At 33.3% G+C, this 24,322-nt stretch overlaps 1 protein-coding gene across 2 annotated transcripts in view; it reads left to right on the forward strand.

The window, feature by feature from the left end:
• LOC118198065 (flavin-containing monooxygenase 5-like) overlaps positions 1 to 24,322 on the forward strand; it is a 99,481-nt gene that overhangs the window by 16,790 nt on the left and 58,369 nt on the right. Inside the window, exon 1 of one of the 2 annotated variants that reach the window (XM_035369653.2) lies at positions 4,443 to 4,808. The exons of the other annotated variant lie outside the window; for it this stretch is intronic. Within the exon in view, the coding sequence (XP_035225544.1) occupies positions 4,729 to 4,808 (80 nt within the window). The 5' untranslated portion in view covers positions 4,443 to 4,728. Of the gene's footprint in view, positions 1 to 4,442; positions 4,809 to 24,322 lie in introns of those variants that run through there. 2 annotated transcript variants of the gene reach the window in all.

The raw sequence follows: 24,322 nt of genomic DNA on the forward strand, positions 1-24,322 counted from the left end.
GTTTTACATATCCAAAATAAATATTCTTACGTTAATTATTTACTTGGATGAATGTTAAAAGTCAAGTATATTAAAACTAAACTCCCGTTAAGCTTATTGGCAAAGAAAAGAAAATACGTCATTCTTCTGTGCTCAGAACTAATATTTAATAATGCATTTCGTTTAAAAGAAGATAAACAATTCCAGCATAAATTCGAATGTAATTAACTTGAATCGAAATTTAATATATCTGAAATTTTCAGCAAAATATTTTCATGAAGTGATATTTGAAAATCCTTGCCATTGATCTCATTGATAAGTTGTAAAACTATGTTTACCTTTTTGCTAAAATAAAACATTTACTATTCACCAAATGGCGGCAGCATCGCAGATATGAGTTCATCAGACATTAAATTTGCAAATACATATTCGCATAAAGACTCAGGAATAGCTTTATTTTCATATTTCATAATTTTTAATTAAATAATATTTTTTTTTTTTTTTTTTTTTTTTTTTTTTTTTTACTGAGAAAGTTATAACGTTGCGCGCCTCCAACTTGCACGCAACCAAGGGTGACTGTGAAAGCTTGTATAAACCACAGAGTCTTGTAAAGGGTTTAAGTCCCTTTTTATTCAACGTAATAAATTACAATTGCGTCCTCTTGACGCTTACAAACTGTGCCAACTTGGCAGTCAAAATAAAAATAATAACCTGAAAAGAAAGTAAAGACAAGATTCTAACTACGAGGCTCTCTAAAATAACTAACTCACCGCGTTTTACAATACCGCTGCTAATTCAGCAGACTTGAAGCTCACTGGAACAATTTCCACTACTTCCCGCCAAGCACATAGGCCGCAACGCGGGGTTCTTCAATTCTCGCTAACTACCTCCGCGCTCGCTAAGTAAGAATATCACTCACACCGAACTTGTTTCCTTCTATTTAAATCAGAATACTTCCGCTGATAATTTGAATGCTTGCGCGTTCTACTCAAATTTACATATTCTGGCATTGGCAGTTCCAGGGGAAAGTAAGGCTTGACAGGAAAGATAGTTTAAACTTAAAATAAATGTTAGTTAAAATAAATATAAACCCTACAAAGTAAGAAGGAAATTTCAACATTCAAAAAATGAAAACGAGTAGAAAATGAATGCTACTTATAGCAGTTAAAGAATTTTAAACTTATATAATTAACTAATAAAGGTCAATAAATAATTAATTACTTTTATAAAGTTTTATTGATAAATTTTCATTTAAAAATCTAATCTAAAAAAGATTAGAAAAAGAAAGATGAGTAACTGAAATAGATTATGAAATTTCCTTTATTAATGATCAAATTGAAAAATTATTTTCTTTCACCTTTGTTAATATGATATCCTTTTAATGATAATTAAATCTTGTATTCTTTCAGTCTATTCGTTTTCTTAAAGTGTCATTAACATTTTCATGTACAGCGTGCAGTTAGTCTTTTTTATGTCGATTTGTCAGTAATGGCGAAGCATGTCAGCTACATAATATTTAAGTATGTGATTTGGGTTCTATTAATTCCTATAAGTAACATTATTTTCTACACATTTTCAGTTTTTGAATGCATGAATTTCCTTTTTACTTTTTCAGCAAAAAATGTATTAGTTAATTCAGAAAGATGATACGCAGAAATAAAAATATCTCTTACGCTTACAAATAATACATGCGAATGTGCAGTTAGGATTTTCAAAGCCTGAAAAACGCCTGTTTGCGATATTATCGTCATGCGAGATTTTGTAGATGCTTTATTTCTACCACCATGCTTTCGACGACGAGCCTCGCAGACGGCATAGCGGTTAGAGGAGCTTACTGCGGTACTGGAGGAGCCGGGTTCGAAACCCGGAACATGCATGATTGTAACTGTTCGTCCCTTTAAAGGAGGCAACGGTGGCCGCTTATTAGGTCCTCCACAATAAAACGGCCACCATTTTGAATAAGCAAGTGTCCGCCAATGGAAAGAAAAATATCGACGAAGATGATTTTAAGTTGCGAAGTTTTCGAACCACTTTATTTTCAACGATGAAGTTTGTACCACTATGTTTTAGAACTGCGATGTTTTTTTTTCCTTTCTTTCTTTCTCTCATGACGCTTTGCACCGCGATGTTTTCGGTGGATACGCCCTTTATGTGCCAATTTTTCCTTTAGCAAAACATCATTCTTTAATAAATTCTTCAACTGAACGCTTGAAATTATTTATTAACAGTATCTCTGCAAATCCAGCGTCGAAAGAAACGGGGATTTTTTTAACTATTTGAAACATGATATGTGATTTACTGATCCAACATTTACTGGGATCGTATGAAAATTAGAATGAATTATTCCTAAGATATTTTCTATACTCAGAGTTGAAACGATGTCAATTATTTGTTTTCTTTATGAAACTGATTAATTGATTGCGCATACAGTATTTACGAAAGTAAAGCCTTTACCAACTTATTTTGAATAAAATATAAATCTACTCATCTATATTTTTAATAATCTTTATCTACCTGGGTGCAAATAATCAGAGTAGCTTTTGTAAATAATACCAGTTATACATAACATATAATTATCTATTTATATATACCGGTCTTTCAGCAGAAGGGTAGGAGAGTAGTTTGCCACATGCTTGAACTCAGAATAAAATCCCTAAGAAGCATGAATGTTTGTAAGTGTATCATTTTGCGCCATGGAGGACGCATTTAAAATTTTGCCAAGACGACGGAGGAACGAAGCAGCTACTCTGCCTCCACGGTCAAAACGATAGTCCTTTCGAGAGGTCTGGGAAGTGGGGTGAGGGACTTTATTATCCAAATCCTAGTGTTCCTTTCTAAAAGCTGAGACAGAGGTTTCCCCTTCCTGGCTGGTATACAGTCACTCCCTTGTTTACGTTTCTCGTGGCTATAGATGACCAAAGAATTTATCATAATTTTTGAAGAAATGTCAATCCATCAAGCGTTGAACAAATTATATATATATGTTATAATTATATATATTATTATATAAATTATATATATCCATCACGCTTTCTCAAAATAGACCTATACATACAAACTACATAAACATATAGATATTATATAAGTAAATAAATCCTGCAAATTATTTTTGATATTTTAAAATTTTTAGTTCTTTAAAAAACTTGTTTAACGATTAAAATCTGAAAAGGCCCCCAAAATTTAAAAATTAAATTTTATTGCCATAAAATGTTTTCAATATTCATAAAATGAACCTTTTTATATGTGAAAACAAATGTTACTTTTTCCATTTTGCTAAGAAAATCATATCAGGGGAAAATAGGAAGATACGTCAGTACTTTCGGTAAATAAGCTTTTAGAAAGCTTTAAACTACAATAATATATTTCTTAAAGTTATGTAAATATTAAAGCAAGTAAATTTATAAACGTAAGTAAATACGGGAATTTAGCTATTAAAAATTGCACAATAAGGCTCTTAAAAACAAAATTCAATACTACATAATGTCTTGCAAACAAAATTATTATAGTTTATTTGCTCTTATATACCATAATAAAATTTCTTACAGTGTTTCAAATGTCATAAGTTTAATGTTGCATTTTTCTGAAGATTAATTACTTTATTGGTAACTTTAGTATTATTAGAAAATACGTTTCTTTTGAAATTATGCATTTTGATGCATAATTTTTCTACCTCTCCTACGGGCGCATTAGTTGCATCAAAAGTGAATGCATGTACATTTACAGCAATAAATTAAGGGCAGTTATAGGTACGTTTTATTTTTTTTCTCTTAATCTTATTTAAACCGTAAAAACTTATTTTTCACGGTTGTATTTCTCACGGTTTTGTTAGATGATGAATGAGATTTTCTTTTATCTTGAAAAAAGAAGCGAAACTCATGAATCATGATTTTTTGAGTTTTGGTATTTCAAACAACTCAGCGTCAGAGTTTCTATAGTTTCAAATTATTTAGTGCATATGTAATTTCAAAAAATACTTCTGTTATTAAAATTTATTTCATTTTTTTATAATTCATACGGTATAAATAGAGTCATGTCAATATTTTATAACTGCAAAAGATTCATTTTTTTATATTTACATATTAAACGTATAAATAAATATACGTTTTCCATTAAAAATCTTAATTTGATTTCGACTCTTAAATTCTCATACCGCAAAGACACTCTTCTGTAACCCGTTTCAAGTGCCAAATTAAAATTTTAAAGTTTAGGTTAAATTTTATCTTTTGTTTCCAAGGATCTAGGGCAGAGTTTAGTTGCTTGCAGTCAAGGCTACCAACTCGGTATTTGGTAATTTCTTATTCAAATAGGATTATTAAGATAAGTAAAAGCTATAAAAATGACAGTTTAGCAAGCATAAGATGTAGTTATCAAGGATAAATATAGCTATTTAAATCATTTCAGATGCTAGATTTTTACAGGCTTTTAGATATCTTCGTTATGAAACAAGCAAATATGTGTTATTGCAATTTCAGAAAAGACCAAGAAAAGATTAAAATATGCATAAGAAATTGTTTTTGTTATTAGATAATGATTTATCCTCGTGTAAACGATGACACTGAGACTGATTTCAAGGTTCTTATTATATTGGTCAAGGTTTCGCCCTTTAATTGTAATTAGTTCACTAGTTCTGCTCTTTTTATTTCATTTTGTGTCTCAAGAAATTTTTAAACGAGTTCTAAATATACGAGAGGTTTAACGGATACGAAATTTCTCTGAGTTGACTGATTACTGTGTTCCTTTGACTAACATATGGGCTTACTTAACGCTTTGTACAGTCTGCCGACGCTTCTGTACTTGAATTACATCGGTTTTGGTTCATCAAAATGCGGGTAAGTAATTTAACATCAGTTTGTCTAATTACGTTAATATCAGCTATGAATAGATTAAGAAATCTTTGCGGATTTTTCTTATTCTATATACTTACTGTACATTGTCTCTGTGATACTAATCTGTTGTTAGTAGTTATTTTATTTATATTATACTAGATTTTAATGTTCAAAATGTGGTATTGTTTGTTTAATTTTCAGGTGTTGTTTAATTTAATGAATATTCCTTTTTAATTTTAATTTACGACTAGCTTTAATATACAAACTGGACATTTTGATGTTTCAAAATTTTTAGCCCAGAAGAGCTATTAATTTCGGTTTAGCATTTTGTATTTCGTTCGCTATAAAACGGCGTTCCTCTTTTCAAATAGTTGACACGAATATTAGAGCCCTGCGTGATATTTCAAGAAATTAAATAATGAAGAATCTGCATTAATGTATGTTTTCCGCATTGTGAAGAAACAGCGGTACCTAGAAACATCAGATTTTAAATAATGTACTCCTTCACTCGAATATGATATCTGGAAGCCCAGATTTTGAATTTGGTTTATTATCTATTTCATATTTTGTAAAACTTCAACGAATTTTTGATTAACAAACTCAACGATTTCAAAGCGAACAACGAAAACACTCTACGAAAAAATAATTATCCCCAGCGCGCGAGACAGTATGCCGGAAATTCTATAGATATGCTCTTTTAAATATTTTGCGATACTGTTGTTGAACTGAATTTTATGCTTTAAGTGCAAAGACCGTGATATTTAATAAATGAAGGAAATACACAAAACGTTAAAAAAAACGCCCTTTTGGGCGTAATATAAAATCTGAAAATCTTTCAGATTTTTTTTTTAATTTTTTCCTTTTTTATATAAAAACACTATATGCCATCTATCGATATGAAAATCAATTATATAATTATAATTATTTCTGCCTATGTTATTTAACGAAGTAAAGGTATTTAGCTATACGAATAACAAAGTTCATCCCGTAATGAAATAGTTAAACGTATTACCGAAAACTAAGCACCGACTGGAAAACGTAAAAAATCGAAGATATATACTTTGATGTAAATTAATTGATATATTTAAAATCTCAATACATTGCAGTTTCTAAGCAATATTTATAATATAAATACAAATGAATGCTCAATAGTACATTGCAATTTAAAAACTCAACACATTGCAGTTTCTAAGCAATATTTATAATATAAATACAAATGAATACAGTACATATGAATCTTAGGTAGGAAGAAGAGCTAAAATTGCATGTTTAGAAGAAAATTATGCAGTTTTTTGCATATAAATAAAAACAGTACTAAAATAAATGTGGTATGTAAGCGGATTGTTTTAATACCTGCGGATTTATAAAATTTAACAAACGTAACTAACTTCACAGCATTTTTTTAAGTCATGTAAAATATTTTCATTAGAAGTTAATATTTGTTTTTATTCCTTGCCTTGTAGCTATAGCGCGTTCCTCAAATTTTCCAAAATGTGTGAATGTGTCCATAATGTCTTTTTCAACTGAACTGAGATCTTCTATGAGTATGAGGATTTCAACTGTCATATGCTTTTATGGTGGATCTGGGTTTGAGACATCATCACCTTGATTACCGATATGCTCATTTTCCACCATACGTTGCTTGACACGTCAATCCAACAGCTGGCTGACGTCATCGCTATCACCTTCCAAACTTCAAAATCTGCTTTTGATCTAATTCTAATCCGATATGGTAAATTCCTGGTCTTGTAACTGTTTTGCTTTTGGAAACAAATGGAAACATTTTCTTCCAGACACTATCCAAGATATTATTCCAAAGATTCTCCAACGAATTTTACGGCATCTAAAAACCTGAAGTACGTCGAACATCTTCTAGAAACAAACAACGTATCGTTTGGTCTGATAAAATTATTTCTGGTGTAATAAATCTTGAGTGTTTTGATGAATCCTCGGTACATTAGTTGAAGAGAGCTGATTGCGTTTAGAATCAAAATACCAACTTTCACAAGTGAAATGGATCGAAAACCAATAAAGTTGCAGTAATAGGTCGTTATTAGTAAAATGGGAAATCTAAAAAAGGAGAATGAATATACTCATTAATCGTTAAAAATTAAAATATTATATCATTTACCAAGAAACTTGAATAACAACACATTTGAGAAACATTAACAAGATTAAAAATAATAATTATATTAGGTAGAACTTAAATACATTTTTGGTGTTTTTCGGCTTAGCCATCTGATAGCAATTATACAATTTATTTCGAATAAACGTAATAGTGCAAAATCTTCCTTTAAATCCGTATTCGCCCTCTCAATTCCACGTTCATAATCATGAATGCACGCAGAAAATATAAAATAAATAAACATGAGTAAAGAAAATCCCAAAATTTTCCTATAATTTTTGTATTGCTTCAAAATGCAGAAATAATCACTAACGCCCCTCTTGCGTGTGCAGGTTGCAGAAAAATTTTATCCATAATTTTATCTAAAATATAAAACTTCATTAGGCTCGGGTCTTCAGTTTGTTTGGAGAAATACACTCATCGCTACTTTAGCGTCTGCTACAATGAGGAATTTGTTATCCATTCTGTTTACATTGCATCGCCATCATTAATATCAGATAAAAAAGACTGGACGTAAACATTTTTCAATTTAACTTTATCACAATATTTTCATCATTTTGACCTTTAAAGAAACGCCGTTGTGTGTTTTCTAAATCTGGATGGCAACTTCTGAAGATGTTGAAGTGCCATTTAATCTCTCTAGCGTATCATTAGTAAATCGCGATAAATAACAAAACATCAGACAGCGAAACCTCATATCGCTTCAGCGTACAGTGTGATTTTCAATCAAGATCCAATAATCCTTCGCTTATTAGCTGAAAATTCTTCATCCCACTTTTGAAGCTTTCCCCAGCGCGAACAAACTGCTTCTTATGTGCAACTTGCAACTGGTTTTATAGGAAACAGAAAAACGTCTAGCATTTTCTAATTATCTAGGCTTTTGAGTTTTTCCAGTTACCAGAATCTAGAATGTTAATTTTCTTTCATTTGGAGTTAACGTTCTGATTCCCACTCTTGACAATTTTCCATTAATTATAATTTTATTCTTTGTTTTGGAGTCGTAATATTTTCCATGTCTCCGTGTCCAGACGCTAAAATATTCTCCGATTCTCCACAAACTTCCCACTTAAGAGAGTTTGCTGTTCTAACTTAGACATTTTGCCCCAAAAGGCAGTTTTTCGAAACTTGGGAAACATTCATCAACTTTTATTTGCAACTATTACCCAAGTACTGCTCGTAAGCGGCTAATATAAATCCTGAACCATTTCAGCAGTACTTCTTCAACATCTTTATTCTTGGGTCTTTCTCCATCTTTCGATTGCAATCAAAAATTTCAAAATACCTAACGCCAAGCTTTTTCCACGTGGTACGCTATGGATCCAAACACATCGCATATCTAACAGATTGCTACACCTATTTTTATTTTTTTTAATAATTATCATTTTATATACTTTTTTATTAACATAATTTGCACAGTTTCGATACGTTGAGTATTACTTATGGCTTGCCATCCGGATGAAATTTTAGTACAATAAAGTTTCACCGATACAAACAATAAAATATATACGCATAAAGAGCAAGGAAAAAATACTTCGTCCATCGAGAAAGAAATATTATTTTGTCATTAGACTGTCTGGCCAGAGTACAATCGTAACGCATTCCTCTGCTCTCCAAGATAAGATTATTCTATAACCTCAGCTTTCAACAACTGAGAGTTGCACCAGTTTTGTAGGGACTCACTTTTGGCTTAAAAGAAAGGTATATGACAACCGCTACACTAACCTACAGTTATTTACAGTTACTCATTTCTTTTAAGCACTGATGATTTAAAACGGGATCGTCCCATTCCTCAGCGCGCAGCTGTTCTTAAGTGTTTAGCACGTTCAGCTAGCAACTGAAAGATCAATGACTCGAATTCCAATGTATTAAGGCATAATGGATTTTGATGTTTCTCAGTTTCAAAACCTAATGAATCTCCTTTAAACTGAAATGAGGGTGGAATATAAATTTTTACATCTGTATTCATTTGACTGCAAGGGGTACAAGATCCAATCGACTAAATTGTGATAACTATATTGTATAACTGCTGATAGATTTAGCTCTATAAGTATGAAAGAATGAAAAGGATTATGACATTCTCCTGTTCTTTCTATCCTTATATAAGATGTACGCACGTCTTGATAATAACTAAAAGGTTCTTGATTCGAATCTCAAGAGGGCATAGTTGATTCTTCATGTCTCCTGAAAATGTCCCGCGGTATCTACTGATTTTAAAACTAGAAAGTTTTAAGTTAAAATTTGCAACTCTGAAAATAAGCAAATAAATGAATAAACATATAGTAGCTAAAAATTTTAGTATAACAATAAGTAGCTAAAAATATTTTTAAAAAATCTCATTTGGCTAGCACATGACCTTCTGCCATTTCCATAGTTTAAACAGCAATGAGCTTTGAGTAAATTATCACCTCCGGTTTTGTTTGTAAACAAAATCCAAGTTGTTGTCCCAATAAAAAGAAAGCTCTGTAATACGAAATTTCAGATTAACTTTTATTTGGTGTAACTGGCCATGTATAAAAACTGGTTTTACTAAGTTCACACCAGTATGATCAAATGTTTGCATCTTTATTTTGTTTCAAAGCAGTGTTTTATTCGTCATATAATTTAATTCATTTTCAATGAAAAAAAATAAGTTTTTATGATAAGTAATAATTATTTTTAAACGAATATCATAATTTAATTTTCTTCTATATTATTTCTACAGTATCAACAAAACTAATCTGCATGTAGTACATCTTCGCGATATTCGGATATCGGTAAAACGTTTTGTTCCACTACAATAATATGTTACAATTAATATATGCATTAAAGCGTTATGTTAATTGCTGCAAAACTGTTATGGGCTTCAAGCAAAGTACCACTTCCTGTTGGTCACCAAGTCTACTAGGGGCTTCAACTAAAATGCCAATTCCGGTTGTCCAGTTTTACCCAAAGTTTAATCAACTCTTCATATGAGTGAAGAAAGTTTAAATACGGAAAACAAAAATTTTAGAAGTTTGATATGAAATTTATCGTGGACAAAAAAGTTGTACACAGGCAGACATCATTCTAAAAACAGTAAAGGTAAGTTGCGGGAAATATGGTTTGTGCTTATTCACAGAAAACTCACTATCGAATTTTTAAACCGAAAACATTACCTATGTATATAGGCTAGCGGGAGGTGAAAAACCGAAAATATCAGTAAATTGTTTTTATATGGGATATTCAGAGTTTGGAGATTTATTGTAATTGTATAAGCTAATATTATTAAGAAATGGAAGGCACTGAAGATATTGTTTATTCTGCGGTGGTGATAAGACAGATTTGCTAGAGCGGGGTTTGACTGCAGTTACATATATTTGAATATTTGAACGTTTATTCAAATATTTAAATTAAATTTTAAATATAATAATAATTTTAAAAATATTTTGGCGAATTTATAATTAAAATGTAACTGGAACGTAATTCTAGATATTCTAACAGCTAGAAGGAACCTTGTTTTAGAAACTGAAAACAAACTCTTATAGTTATTAAATATTGCTTAATTCTTGATTCGATAAATCCTCAGCCTGGTTTATCCAAGGGAATTAATATTGCAATGCAAACACAGACAAATTAAACGCCTGTAGCATCGCTATCTCAATATCTAGTACGGTGCAGGATAAATCATTTAGTGTGTACCTCGCTCTAAGTCAACTGATTATTAACAGATATTTAAATTAATTCCATAGCCTCCAAGCAGAGTTCTAAATTGAAATTTCGAGTGCCAAGGGTTTCCTAATGGTTATATGGTAACAGTAAATTCAGGGAGAAGCATACAGATTTTGGCTGCCAAAATTGAGTCCTCTCACTCGCTAAGCGCTGTAAACCTGTTCTACTCTTGATTCGATACCTTTTGCCTTTAGCAAGAGCTAAATTTATTTAAACGTATTATTGATTAAGATTAAGGACATACACATAAGCTTATAAATAGCTGTTATGAATATGTATATAATATACACTGGTGTGCAATAATTAAGGACGAAGTCGAAAAATTAGCATATCAGCTGAAAGAAGAGGCAGAGCGGACAGAAAGACCAATCACGAGATTAAGTAAGGTGATGTACGGTAGCACATGCGCAGATATGCAGGTAGTCGTAATGGGGGAGTGTCTGAGTAGTATAAAGCATGTTGTCGGTGTAAGATCAGTATTTCTGGCAAAGAGATTGCACGCCGTATAGCAGTTAAAATCACACCGAGTTTCTGCCTCAGCGAGAAATGGCGAATAATCAATCTGTTAGACGACATCTGGATGCTTTTACCCGAGGTCGAATCATTGGGAAGTTGGAGGAAGGCCGCAGTGTGACAAGTGTGGCTGCAGAGTTCGGAATTGCATCACAGCATCGTTTCACGACTTTGGAGACAATTTCAAACTACAGGAACAGCTATCCGGGGGTTTAGTAGTGGTCGTCCACGAGGAACCACACCCGCAGATGACCGGTATATTGTCTTACACGCCAGAAGGAACAGGCGGCAGACAGTGGGAGAAATCGCTAGACACACGACACAGGCGACTGGACGACAGATATCGCGTTTTACCGTGGCCAGAAGACTGCACGGTGGTGGTATGTTTGCACGACGCCCAGTACGGTGTATACCTCTAACACCTGCCCATCGGAGAAGGCGTTCTCTGTGGTGCCGGGAACACCGGAATTGGAGAGACAATGAATGGGGACGAGTACTCTTTACAGATGAGAGCAGATTCAGTCTGAGTAGCGATTCTCATCGCATACTCATCTGGAGAGAGCGGGGAAGCCGCAATCATCCCTCGAACATCATTGAAAGGGACAGGTATGGAGGTGGCGGTGTTCTCGTTTGGGGAGGCATCATGCTTGGTAATCGTACAGACCTTCACATCTTCGACGCAGGTTCAGTCAACGGGACCCGTTATTGTAACGAGATTCTTCTTCCAATGTGCGTCTTTTTAGAGGCGCTATGGGTCCGCAGTTCCTTTTCATGGACGACAATGCAGCATGTCATCGCACAGTAGCTGCCGATCAGCTCTTAGAGAGTGAGGATATTGAACGTATGGATTGGCCGGCACGATCTCCGGATCTCAATCCCGTCGAGCATGTATGGGAATTTCTAGGCAGACGCTTGGCAGCTCTTACCTTACCACCAGTAATGATTCCGGAGCTTCGATTGGCGCTTCAAGACGAATGGGCAGCAATGCCTCAACAACTCATTGACACCCTCATTCTCAGCATGGGCAGACGCTGTGAAACCTGTCTAGCAGTCAGGGGAGATCATATCCCGTATTAAAGCCCGGATGTTTCTTGCTGGACACCCATCACAGGGATGTTTCAGCCTTCAGTCGCATTGCGCTGCATGCTACGTTTTCAATAAAACTTCTTTTTATCCCTCTGATTTCTCTTTATTAAGTGTTGTTTACATTACTCATGTCCTTACGTATTGGGGATCTTACGGTATTAAATGTGTTGATTTGGAAATCTTTTGTACAAAGTTATATTGAAAAAACCGTCTCGTCTTTAATTTTTGCACACCAGTGTATATGAATAGCTGTTATGAAATCATAGCCTAAATTTGCATTTTATTGAGGCATTACGTGACATTATTTATAATTTTCCTTGAATATGTGTAAAAGTAATAAAATACCAGAAAACAGTGGACATAGGCGTTATTTTGGATTCATTAAACTTTGCAAATTCTAACACAGTTTTTACAAGTGGATTATGATAGTTTGAAGCTTGAGCTAACCACCAAAAAGAAAAAGTATCATGAGTTCTCAAGAAATTATATTGAATGCTCAAGTCAAATGTCAATATCAAATTTAATATGAGATGATATCTGTAACATTTGGTTAATATTTATCATGATATGCATACTACCAAAAGTAAGTCAAGTATATTACGAATATTTCTATGTCTAATAGAGACATCCACGTTTATCAGTTTTTCCATCAAAACTATCATCGGTTATAATTGCGTCAATACTGAATATTCGTGGACAAAGTAAAGTTTCGCAAGGTTTGTTTCAACTCTCGCATATTAGTTCCGTGATGTAAATGTAATCTGTCATTTCAGTGCGCGAAAATTCCTTTTAAGATACTGGTAACTTACACAAACGTATATTCATACGTATTTTACGGAAATAAAGAACAGTAAGAAATGACAAATTCGGATAGTAAAATTTTTATTTTATTTGCACTCTTTGCTTTAATAACGTGTAAGGTATTTTCTCTTTTCTTGCCGTATGCCTTCATGGTATAGCTGGAAAGCACGTAAGACGAGCAATCGAAAGGTCTGGAGTACGACTCCTGGTGACGGCACTGCGCATTGTTCATGTTTCGATTAACCTACTGACTCTACAAACTTATGGTAACTACAATTTAACAGTAAAAATTTTTATTTTTGAAAATTATCGAAACATATCTGTGATATAATGCTATTTCGAAACAAATGTGATCACCTAAAACTGAGAGTAAACTCCTAATTGAGGCAAAAACAAGTAAATGAGAGCTTTGACGTAAATATATGGAAAGGAAAGGGAAAGAAACTGGAATTGAAATCCAAATCCCAAGCAAAATACCCCCTATCTTGCATAAAAAATACCTACGGACTTAAAAAATGAAGTGATCAATAAATTTGAATTTTAAATCAACCTATTACTGAAATAGATTTCATATTCCATAGAAATATTCTGCCATCAGAGAGAGCTGAGAAGACCAATTACAATGATTATTTTGAAAATATTTAATTCATATATTCATAACACACAATGAAATTCAAGAGTGTTCATTTTTATTCTGATGTTTCTTTCTACGTTTAGCGAAGCGCATCTAAAGCTGTGAAACGAAGGAATATTGAATATTTTAAATAGCAGATAAAGTATAACTATCCAAAAGAGAATTCCAGCAATAAAATGAATGAAACTATTAAAATATCAACAAAAGAAATATGTATAGAAGTTTTAATGTATTCATATATTATATCATCTTAGAAGATAGACAATAAAGGAAACTACCCCTTCAGTACCTCCAGATTTAGTGATAAAAGTTCTTCATTTTTAAATTAACATTTTAAGTTGAAATCTATCAAATTCTTCTCTTCTATTAAATTAAATTCGAATAGTTTTAAGTTTCGTTTAAAACATCATTCTAAACTCACTAAACTCTACGTTATACTCATGAAATACGTTAGTCCTGGCTTCTGTATCAGAATATACTATTGTAGAGATTTTAGATCTTTCAGCTAATCTGCTATTCAAAGGCAAATATTCTTAATTGTTAGCGCACGTCACCAAATTACTGTCTTTTATTTGCTTTGAAAGACTTTGTTTATTACCTTATTTATGTTTAAAGTAATATTCTGCGTTTAATCAAAATTTCTCGTACGGAACACTTTGCGTTTAAAAGGTAATTGGAGTTTCCTGAAAAAAATATTTTCATAATTTACTTCTGGAAAAATTACGATAATCGCGTGAGAAAAAAATAATCATTCTTTAATTTCTTTCCTGTCTTTCTCAAAATTATGTTAAACAATTAATGTGAAAAGCGAAATGCTTCACTTCTGTTCCCCATTAGAATGATTCATAACGCGAAATTTCACCCCCGCTAGAAATGTTAAGACAGCTTTGAGAAAGAGAAGATGAGAAGAGAGATATTGATTTTAAGAATCTTTTTGGTTATTTTTTTTAATTTGCTTTAAATATTGTAAATTTAAATGTTGTAATGTCTGACCTTTATTGAAGCTCAAATATGTTTCTAAATTTAATAGTTTGAGAGACATAAACCTTTTGAAGAAGATTCCCGCCAGAACTCACAAAACGCTTAATTATTATCAACCGAATTAAATCTTCTCAGAGCTCTAGATATTACCTTTCAAAAACATGCAAAATTTCAAGGTGAGCTAGAAATATGGCTACGTGTATGTTAACACTATGACATCTGGGCAAAGTAAACTACTGTCATTGCAAAGCCAAGTCTTCCAAGTGAACAACAGTGTACAACACTATCAATCAGACTTACTATAATTGCCTAAAACGCTTAAAAATCTTGCCGTTTCGATCTATTTCACAGTTCTACAACGCTTTTGAGAGGTTCACTATTTCAGATGCATTTTTCCCCCCAAGAGCGAACGATTTATAGGCGTTAGTCGCTGTTAAGGCCGGAAGTAGTGGTCTCTTTATTATGGAGGCTGCACTGTTGCCTCCTAAGAAAGGACCTACTAATTACATCCATGCCTTTCTTAGGATTCGAACCCAGACCCTTCGATACGGTGAAAAAGCTCACTAACCACTTCCCGTCTATTTCATATATATCCCCTCTACTTTATATATATCCTGCAACAACAGCAACAATGCTGGATAGTCTCTCTCAAATCTCTTCGATTTCACGGGGTCAAGAAAAAAACGTTACGCAAACGTCTGCTTTGCAAAAGAGCCAGTTTGGTTAAATCGTGCACTTCATTTACTTCAAATGTACTTATACTTTTTCTTCACCTCTTTCATACAAATACACAGAATCTGAGCAAGTATTAGATATAAATTTTAATAGATTATTTCAGAAGACATTTAGAAAATGCGTTTTGTAATTAACGCTGAAAACCAATTGTATATGAGGATCAACTGCAAAATTTATTAAGCTCAAAATTCTTAGTCAAATCAAAACTGTTTCAAACTTGTCTGGCGAGATAAAAATTATGTCATGTACATTTATATATGTATGACTATATTTGAATATTTCTAAAGAAGATCAATGTGGAAAATGCTTACTTAAGCTAGTTTAAAGTTTTTGAAAATTTTCCATTTACCTTCCTTAATTCCTTTTTCAAGTTTTGCATATTTTCCAGCAGTTTTTTTAAAGATTTCCACACCCATCCTTTACACGAAATAGGTAAAAGATACTTGAAATCTGCTCATGTAATCATGCAATTTTCTAAAGGCTAAATGTAGTTTTTGGCTTTAAATTTTCGTCTTCACGGGTATATGTCATTTAAACATTTTCTTCAGTTTTTGCTAACTGCCGATGAAAGCAAAGTCGCATATATTACATTAAATCAGAGGAAAATTTATTGCGGCGAAAATTTAATGTACTTTTGGGTTTGTGTGTTCGAGGGAGGAATTGCTACAAAATAATTCAATTGATAAAAATTTTTGATTTATCATAACAGAAAAAAAGAAAAAAAAAAAAAAAAAAGAAACAGTTGTTGACTTACTTTTGAATATAATTTCAGGAAACTGCAAAGATAATAATTTGAACAACTTTATAAAAGCAGCAATAAAAATCAAGCCCTCTTTGTTGAAAAAGCTTTATGAGGAATTATTGCATTCCCCCTTGCGTGTTTGCGCGATGTAAGTGGCAGGATATCCGAATAGCATCGGAATATCTGTAATTAAAATACTTTCTACAAATTTCATTTTACGTATTTCTGAGCTTTCAAGCAATTTTTCTTCAACTCTAGAATTTACAATAAAAACACACTTGCGGGAGTTCGTTCAATGTTTACCAATTTTGAGTAGTTTCGAGAAATCTGAGTGAAGTATTGTATTAATAACCTATCCGCCCGGATCATATTCAGGAGAATAATGTGATATAGTCGACATTCGAGTAACATTCATCGGATTAATATAGCGTGTGTTAATAAATAAATAAATAAAAAAAACAAATAAATGTTGATTTATAAAACAGGCAAATCGACAACCGTGTTTTCGGCGTTGATTTTGTAAAATCCCAATCGATTTCAAGGGCAAAACGGGTCCCTTTCATCAGGAGCAAAACATTCTGCAGAATATTTTGCTCCTGATCGATTGGGATTTTGCAAAATCTACGCCAAATACAATATTGTCGATTTGCCCGTTTTATTTTCCACATCGGCGTCTTTCTCTTGCGTCTTAAATGTTGATTTGTATATTAAAGAACTAGTAAAAAAACTGCTATCACAAATCATCAGAATAAAGCAGAATTTCTACGCGAAGTATTAAAAGGAGAAGAAAATTTATAGAATAATGGTAATGATAACAGATGATGTCATAGTATTTAGGAGTTGTTTTTATAAATAATATTATTTAATTTAATCTTATATTCGAAAAGCCGAAAAGAAAAAAAGAATGCGTGTGACTTTGACGCACTCAGCTGATCATACAAAGTGAAAGGCAATAAAACTCTACCCTCTTGTCTTCTCGCAGCATAAAAGAGCGGTCACATTTTTCCCTATTTGCATGTGGTGCGCTAATCATATCAGGTCGAACTGCATCTTTTCACATTAAATTTGAGGCCACTTATTATTAAGTTTCAGGCATTATTATTAATGTTCAAAAATGTTTAACCATGTTTTTATCCGAAATATTGTACACAGGGAAATTTTTCATTAATTTCATAAGTTGATTTATTTTGTTAATTTTACTGCTTATTGTTGCGCTAACTTTCAGTGAAGCTGTAAAACAAAACAATAAAATAACTGATCTACCTTTATTTAATCTTTATTTAATATTATTTATTTATCATTTCATTTCGTTTAATCTTTTCGCCAAGTCTCAAAATGTATATACATATATAATCTCGAACTTTTTAATTCTCACATTTCTCGTTCCATGAAATTTATATTGTTGCAAGTTTCACGCGTTCGGTTGTTCTGTTTGTTAGAGAATTGGAGGCTTATCAGTTTGGAGCGTATAAACACTGTTTAATTATCCATTTAAAACAAACTGATAAATCGTAAAAATAAGTTAAGTGTACAATCATTAATCTTTTGTCCTATCCAAATAGATTTACATAACTAAATGAATTAATTCGCTAAAATAAATAAGCAGGTAAATTAAAATTTAATACAGGTTTATTAAAATACAGGTAAACTGTTAATAGTCTTTTATCTGTTACTTTTATTATAGATTACTTCCCTTTCCAGTGTCCATTGTAACTGCTGTCGCATTAACCGTAATTTTGTCTTAACCTTAGACGTCATTCCTCCCTATTATGCCGATTAATAGGAAACCTACTGTATTCAGATTAAAGGGGAGCGATTAGTAAATATGGCCATGTTAATTTCCAGATACATTTTGAGTTAATGAGAGTTTTGTACTATAGATATGCATTGCTATAGGGCTGCCCAATTATGCTAAATTATAGGTCTGTGAAAAAAATTAGCGTATATGGATTTCTAGGAACCGTTATAAAAGGCACTTTTTCTGTGTATTCTCACAAATACAGAATTTCATCCCCTTCATCATTAAATAAGAATATCTTTTAAATCATAATTCTTGCGACTGCCATTTATCGATAACTAAAAAATTCATTATTTTCTGTTTTCATCATTAAGAGCATCGCATTCCTTCATTTCATTTTGATGGCAGCTGCATTTCATGTGAACTTCATGCTACGGTAATTATGAAATAGGTGTGGTGTTTTCCGCATTCGATTGGTAATCACAGGCTTATTAAATTTGTATTTGTGAAACCCGTCTGCTTCTCGTCCTTTTATTTCTTTCGCCTCTTTTTTTAGCCCAAAGATTATTAGCCCAAACAGGCTACTAATTTCGCTTTGGCATTCTGCGTCAATTCAGTATAAACGGAGACTTTCTTTTCAAATTGTTACCACCAAATATTATCGCCCTGTATTACATTCAAAGAAATTAAATAATGAAGAATCTCCATACATGTATGCATGTTTCTTGCATTGTGATAAAAGAACGTTAGCTAAAGCCATCAAATTTTGAATCACGTAATCTTCCATCGAATATGGGCATTTGGAAAGATGGAATTTGTTTGGAATATTGAATATGGAATATGGAATTTTTTTATTATCGATTTCATATTTTCTCAGACATTAAAGAATTTTTGATTAACAAACTCAGCGATTTCAAAGCGGAGATTGGCAACACAAAGCGGAGATTGTCCATGAAAAAAATATTGCATCTCCAGCGCAACTAGGTATCTGAAATTCTAAAGATATGCTGAATTTAAAATTATATTGCGTACAGCGGTTGAATTATATTTTATGGTTTAAGTGCGAAAATGATGTTTAATAAATAAAGGTAACACACAAAATGTTAAAACAACGCTCCTTTGGGCGTAATGTAAAATCTGAAGGCTTTCAGATTCAGAAGGCTTTCAAGGGAGAAATTCTTTTCTCCCCCCCCTTTTTTTTTTCATGTGTGTGTGATTTTTAGCTTAGAAGCAAAGCTGAAATTCGACCTGCTATTTACCAACAAGCAAACTTTCGAGTCCATCCGTGACAAGCATTTAATTGTGCGATCGGGTATCCAATATGAGGAAAACACTTTAGATTTTCATTACATTAACAAACATTTTTAGCAACATTTTGCACGTGATTAAACATAAATTATTTAAGCAATTTTTATAACTAATCCAGGAAACATTACGTCATAATTAATTATATATAAATAGATATAGATATGCGTGTATTTAAGTCTTTCACTTAACCTGCCTCAGACTGCGATACATACCAAAACTGCACGGAACACAAAAGAAGATCTCAGCGTAACTTTTCATTGGAATATTTTAACCAAAGAATTTCCTCGAATTTTAGTTAAACCCTTTCCTGAAAGAAATTCAGAATAAAATATTCATGAAGAATTTAGAACTCTGATAGGCAGCTAGTTACGTATTTGGAAACTTTTTCCTTTAAATCCACAATGGAATGGGTAAGGAAGTAGAAGTTTCGAACTTCTCCGACCGGTAATTACTCCATCCATTCCTTCCTTCGCACGTGTTGAAGATGAAGGATTGAAAAGAATTCGTGTTCAATGTAAATTAGAGTACACAGAAATCCTAGGTACGCTCACCTGGTGAGAATTCACAAAGCACATCACGAAAGAAATTGGTAGCTTTATGGTAAAAAGGTTTAAGTCATGAATAAAGAACTGTTAATGGCTTCAAGAGCTGGAGTTTAATCCTTGAAGAGATATACTGGAAGAACCCATACATTTTCCCATTTTGAAGGTAACGAACTCATGATTTCTGCCTTTCATATCAACATAGCCCATCTTTGCTAAATTTCATGAAACAGAAATAAATTTTGAAAACAAGTTTTATTGTGAGCAACTGCGGTGCGAAAATTCCATAGCTGGAGTTCTATTAGCTATGTCAATATTTACTTACCCCAGTTATAAGGTATTTCTTCCGCCTTCTTAGCGTACCTTCGTGATGTAGTGATCTGCATGCTGGATGCGTATTCCAGAGGTCCGTGGTTCGATTCTCGGCGAAGGCGTTGCTCATTTTTTATCTCTCCTGCTTCCAAAGTACCTAATGTCTCTTCAGTGTAGTGCGAACTAAAAGGGAGGTGAATGATGATTCTCCACACCCAGGATTTGGCGATTGGGTCCTCTAAGACCCCAGTCGTCCTTTAAAAAGGAGGAGTATATAAGGTATTTCTCACGTCTTCTTAGCGTACCTTCGTGGTGTAGAGGACTGCACGCTGGGCGCGTATTCCAGAGGTCCGTGGTTCGATTGCCGGCGAAGGCTCTGCTCATTTTTCATCTTTCCCGCTTTCAAAAAATACATAATGACTCTACAGAGGCGCCCGAAATAAAAGGGTGGTGGATGATGATTCTCCACATCCCAGGATATGGCGATTGGGTCCTCTAAAAACCCCAGTCACCTTTTAAAAAGGGGGATATAAACTACACGCTGGGCGCATATTCCAGAGGTCCGTGGTTCGATTCCCGGCGAAGGCGTTGCTCATTTTTTATCTCTCCTGCTTTCAAAGTACCTAATGTCTCTACGCACATTTTATCAAACATATTGATATCTTCTATCAATGGTTTCTTCCTTAAAGTGTTTTCTCTATGAAGATGATCTCTTTAAAAATCGAAATCTGCAAAAGAGTAGAGTTAAATATAGTCTTATATCACGCGTAGTTGAACGGCTGCAAAATATGAAAGCAGTACTACACACACACTTGTCAAGAGGTGTATGAACCATGAGAGATTTTTTAATGCTAGTCATTTGATGATTTCTACATACTTTTATGAAATGGCGCTATGCTTTAACTAGACTGTTAAAGATTTGGTAGATTATGCAGAGACCAGCAAAGAAATCTGACGGTTTCGAAACATCTAGAATGTAGCCCAGACACGTAGAATAATAAGTTTTGTTCAATGAGTTTTAAAAGTTACGTTATCCAAATTCCAGACATTTGCTGCCACTATTGTTGTGTAGAGAATTTGTCTGATAGCGGTATAAAAACTAGGTGAATGATTTTCTGATTTATGGAAATTTTAATTTTATTTGATTCTGAATTATTTATTTTAAGGCTTTAATTTTGGGGAAAAACAGATGCTTCTGGGAATATTATTTAGTTTAAAAGAATATTATTTATTTTCTTTTATTTGCAAATTTTGTACAAGCTTTGATTCATTGTGAAAGAAGCAGGGAAAGGGAAGCAATTTTTTTGCCAAGTCATGATTTCGCGCGATTTTTCCTTTAGAATGTTCTAGAAGGATTTTCATTGTGTAGTTGACCTTAAAGAGGAAGTACGTGACAAAAAGGTCAAAGGTTGCTACTTGTCTTTCAATGTAAGTCATTCAGGTTTTTGGCGATTGAGGGTCCGGTTGTTGGCTAAGTGAAGAAGGGTGCGCATGCGCTATCACCCTTATTTCCGCATTCAGGGGTTGATAACGCAAATTTTGCCATAATTAAGGGGGCGATAATTGAAGCTATAGTGGGAGCCCGCGTTTGTGAAGGAGACGAAGAAAATTCGAGTTGGAATCACTTACTGACTGGCTGAACTTACTTTTGGGACGTTACTCTTGAAAACTGGGTTGAAAGCGATAGACAAGATGTAATTTACGACGAGAGGTTTCCCGGCGGGGAGCGGCAAATATGCTCCCCGGCCGCGTTTTGGGTTAAGAGGCGAGATTGAAGAGGTAGGAATATTTGCTGAAAGACTTAAGGACTTTACTCACTTACTCTTGGAAAGACTTTTTGGTGTAACACCTTTTCGTGCGAGACTTGGAGAGACTTACGGGCTTGCTGGACTTTTGGACGTTACTCTGGAAACTTGCTGGAAAGCGAGAGACAAGATGTAATTACGAAGAGAGATGTTTTCCGGCGGGGAGCGGCAAATATGCTCCCCGGCCGCGTTTTGGTTAAGAGGCGAGACTTACTGACTGGCTTGTGGAACTTACTTTGGACGTTACTCTTGGGAAGAGCAAGAACAGGCGAACCGTAATTGCCTAGGAAAACGTTTCTGGCCGGGAGCTGCAAACATGCTCCCTTGCCGCGTTCGGGTAAAAAGGCGAAATTTGAACCAGTTACCTGCGTGTTGACTTAAGACTTTCAAGACCAAGCGGATAGCCGTGCTGGGCAGCAGTGCTCCTGTTTTCTGTTTTCCAGACTTAAAAATAGCTTCGTCATTATGAAAACCAGTTACCTGTGTGTGTGTTTTCGCAAATAGTGCCTGGACAGGACGATGTCTTCTGAAACTTCTATTTTGTGACCGTAAAGATGAGCCCCGCCGACGTCAACGCTTATTAGGATACGAGTCCTCCACTTCAAGATGTCCAACCAAGATAAGTTTTATTTTTTTTTGTGTGTGTTTGAACTTTAAGTAAGTTAAAAACAGCGTCGAATCTTAAATTAATTAATTACCAAGACAAACCTTAAGTTTTTTTATATGAATTTAAATAAAAAAAAAAGTAAATGACAAATTGAAGAATTCTCCTTAGACTCTCTGATGAGGATAAGATTTTATTTTATTGTGATGAAATTGAATAAACTGATATTTAATCTGGAAACCTATTACAGTATGTTTTCTTTATATATTTAATATGTTTTTCCTATATATCTTGTATATGTTTTTCTTGTGTTTTCGATCCTCTCACGGCGCGGTCCCGGGATGCATTTTTTCACAACGCAAAATGCTTTACCGTTTCACCATACGATCACTAAAAGTTTGGTAATTAGCAAATTCTTAAGAGTTTAGTTTCCTCCCTAAGAGGAAGTAGAAACCTTTCACGGCAAGTAGTTTCTTATTTAACAATGGTGCCGTAAAGTTTCATATATAACACTATATACCTATTCTAGTACCACTGTCTTGAGGTTCTACATAGAAGGCCAAATCATAGTTTAGAGCAGCTGTTTTCAACCTTTTGACCAATGCGTACCACCTAAACAAAAATTGAAAATCTTTAGTACTATCACTACCTTTTACAATAATTACTTTTCAGTTTCACGATACAAATATCTTTAAAAAAAATATTTTTTTCCGATTTTCACAACTTAGTGGCATTTGCGCAGCCTATTGGCTATTTGTAATAAATATTCACAGATAAAAATATTAAATTAAAAATTGGTTACCATTTTAATTATCAAAGTTTAAGTTATGATATTTTAATTCTAAATTAATTTTAAAATTTAGTGGGAAATTTGGGCCTGTTTAAGAAAGATCAATTTCTTTGTGGTCTTATTTTACTTAACGTTAACCATAAATTAGAATTTTTAACTTTTAATTTTGCTCTGTATTTTTCTGTAATTTTTCAAATCCAACATGGAAGAAAATCCTTGTTCACACAAATAGGTTTTGCAAAAAGGCAATAAAAATTTAATAGCTTTATTTGAAATACCCTTAAATTCGTTTTTTCAGTTCAGCCCAAAGTTGTTAAGTGTGTTGTTATTTTTGAAATCTTCAGTTAGTGTTCGATCACAGGAAATTTCTGTTAATTTATTTTTATTTTTATTTATTTATTTTTTTTTTCAGGAGATAAAATTTCACCTCGTTTTCTGTCGTCACCTTACCTCGTTTTTTTGTCGCACAAAATACATTCTACACAATTTCAAATGACTTGTTCAATTCGTTTTCTAAGGTTAGGAATATAAAAATCGATTTTCAGCAGATCTTCCGTTTTAGACACTGCGAAGTGTCCCTTGTTGTGGATACTACGTATGAGTTTTAGCTCTAATGCTTCGGGTACAACAAGTAACTCACGACCACTGTCGAACTTGTATAGTATACGATTCTTCACTAGGAAATATTTCTTTAGTCCTTGCTCGACTAAGGATTTTAGCAACTGGAGATGCTCATCACTTCTTTGCGCAGCTGCAATTTTGGCTGTAATTTCTCCCTGAGAACAAGTAACTATCATGACAGCGTTTCTTTTTAAAGAATCCACATACTTCATTTGCTGCCCAGATCTGTGAACAATTTCAAATTATTTCAATTTTCAATTTAGTCAAATTCTTCTAGAAGTAACGCTCATCTCGCCACTTTAGGAGTTTGATCCTTCTTGAATATAGTCTTCTGTAAAGCATGGCAATCCGTAATTATTCCGTAATTATTATTCGCAATCCGTAATTCCTGAATTTCTTTAGAGCTTCTACTATAGCTAAAACTTCAAGCTCATAACTAGATAGCTTTTTTTGTTATTGGCTAGTTTTTTTACTCATGAAGTAAATGGAGTTT

The sequence above is a fragment of the Stegodyphus dumicola genome, chromosome 7 (genome assembly GCF_044657685.1).
Source record: "Stegodyphus dumicola isolate Sdum_Otavi_A_Nest chromosome 7, ASM4465768v1".
Classification (NCBI taxonomy): domain Eukaryota; kingdom Metazoa; phylum Arthropoda; class Arachnida; order Araneae; family Eresidae; genus Stegodyphus; species Stegodyphus dumicola.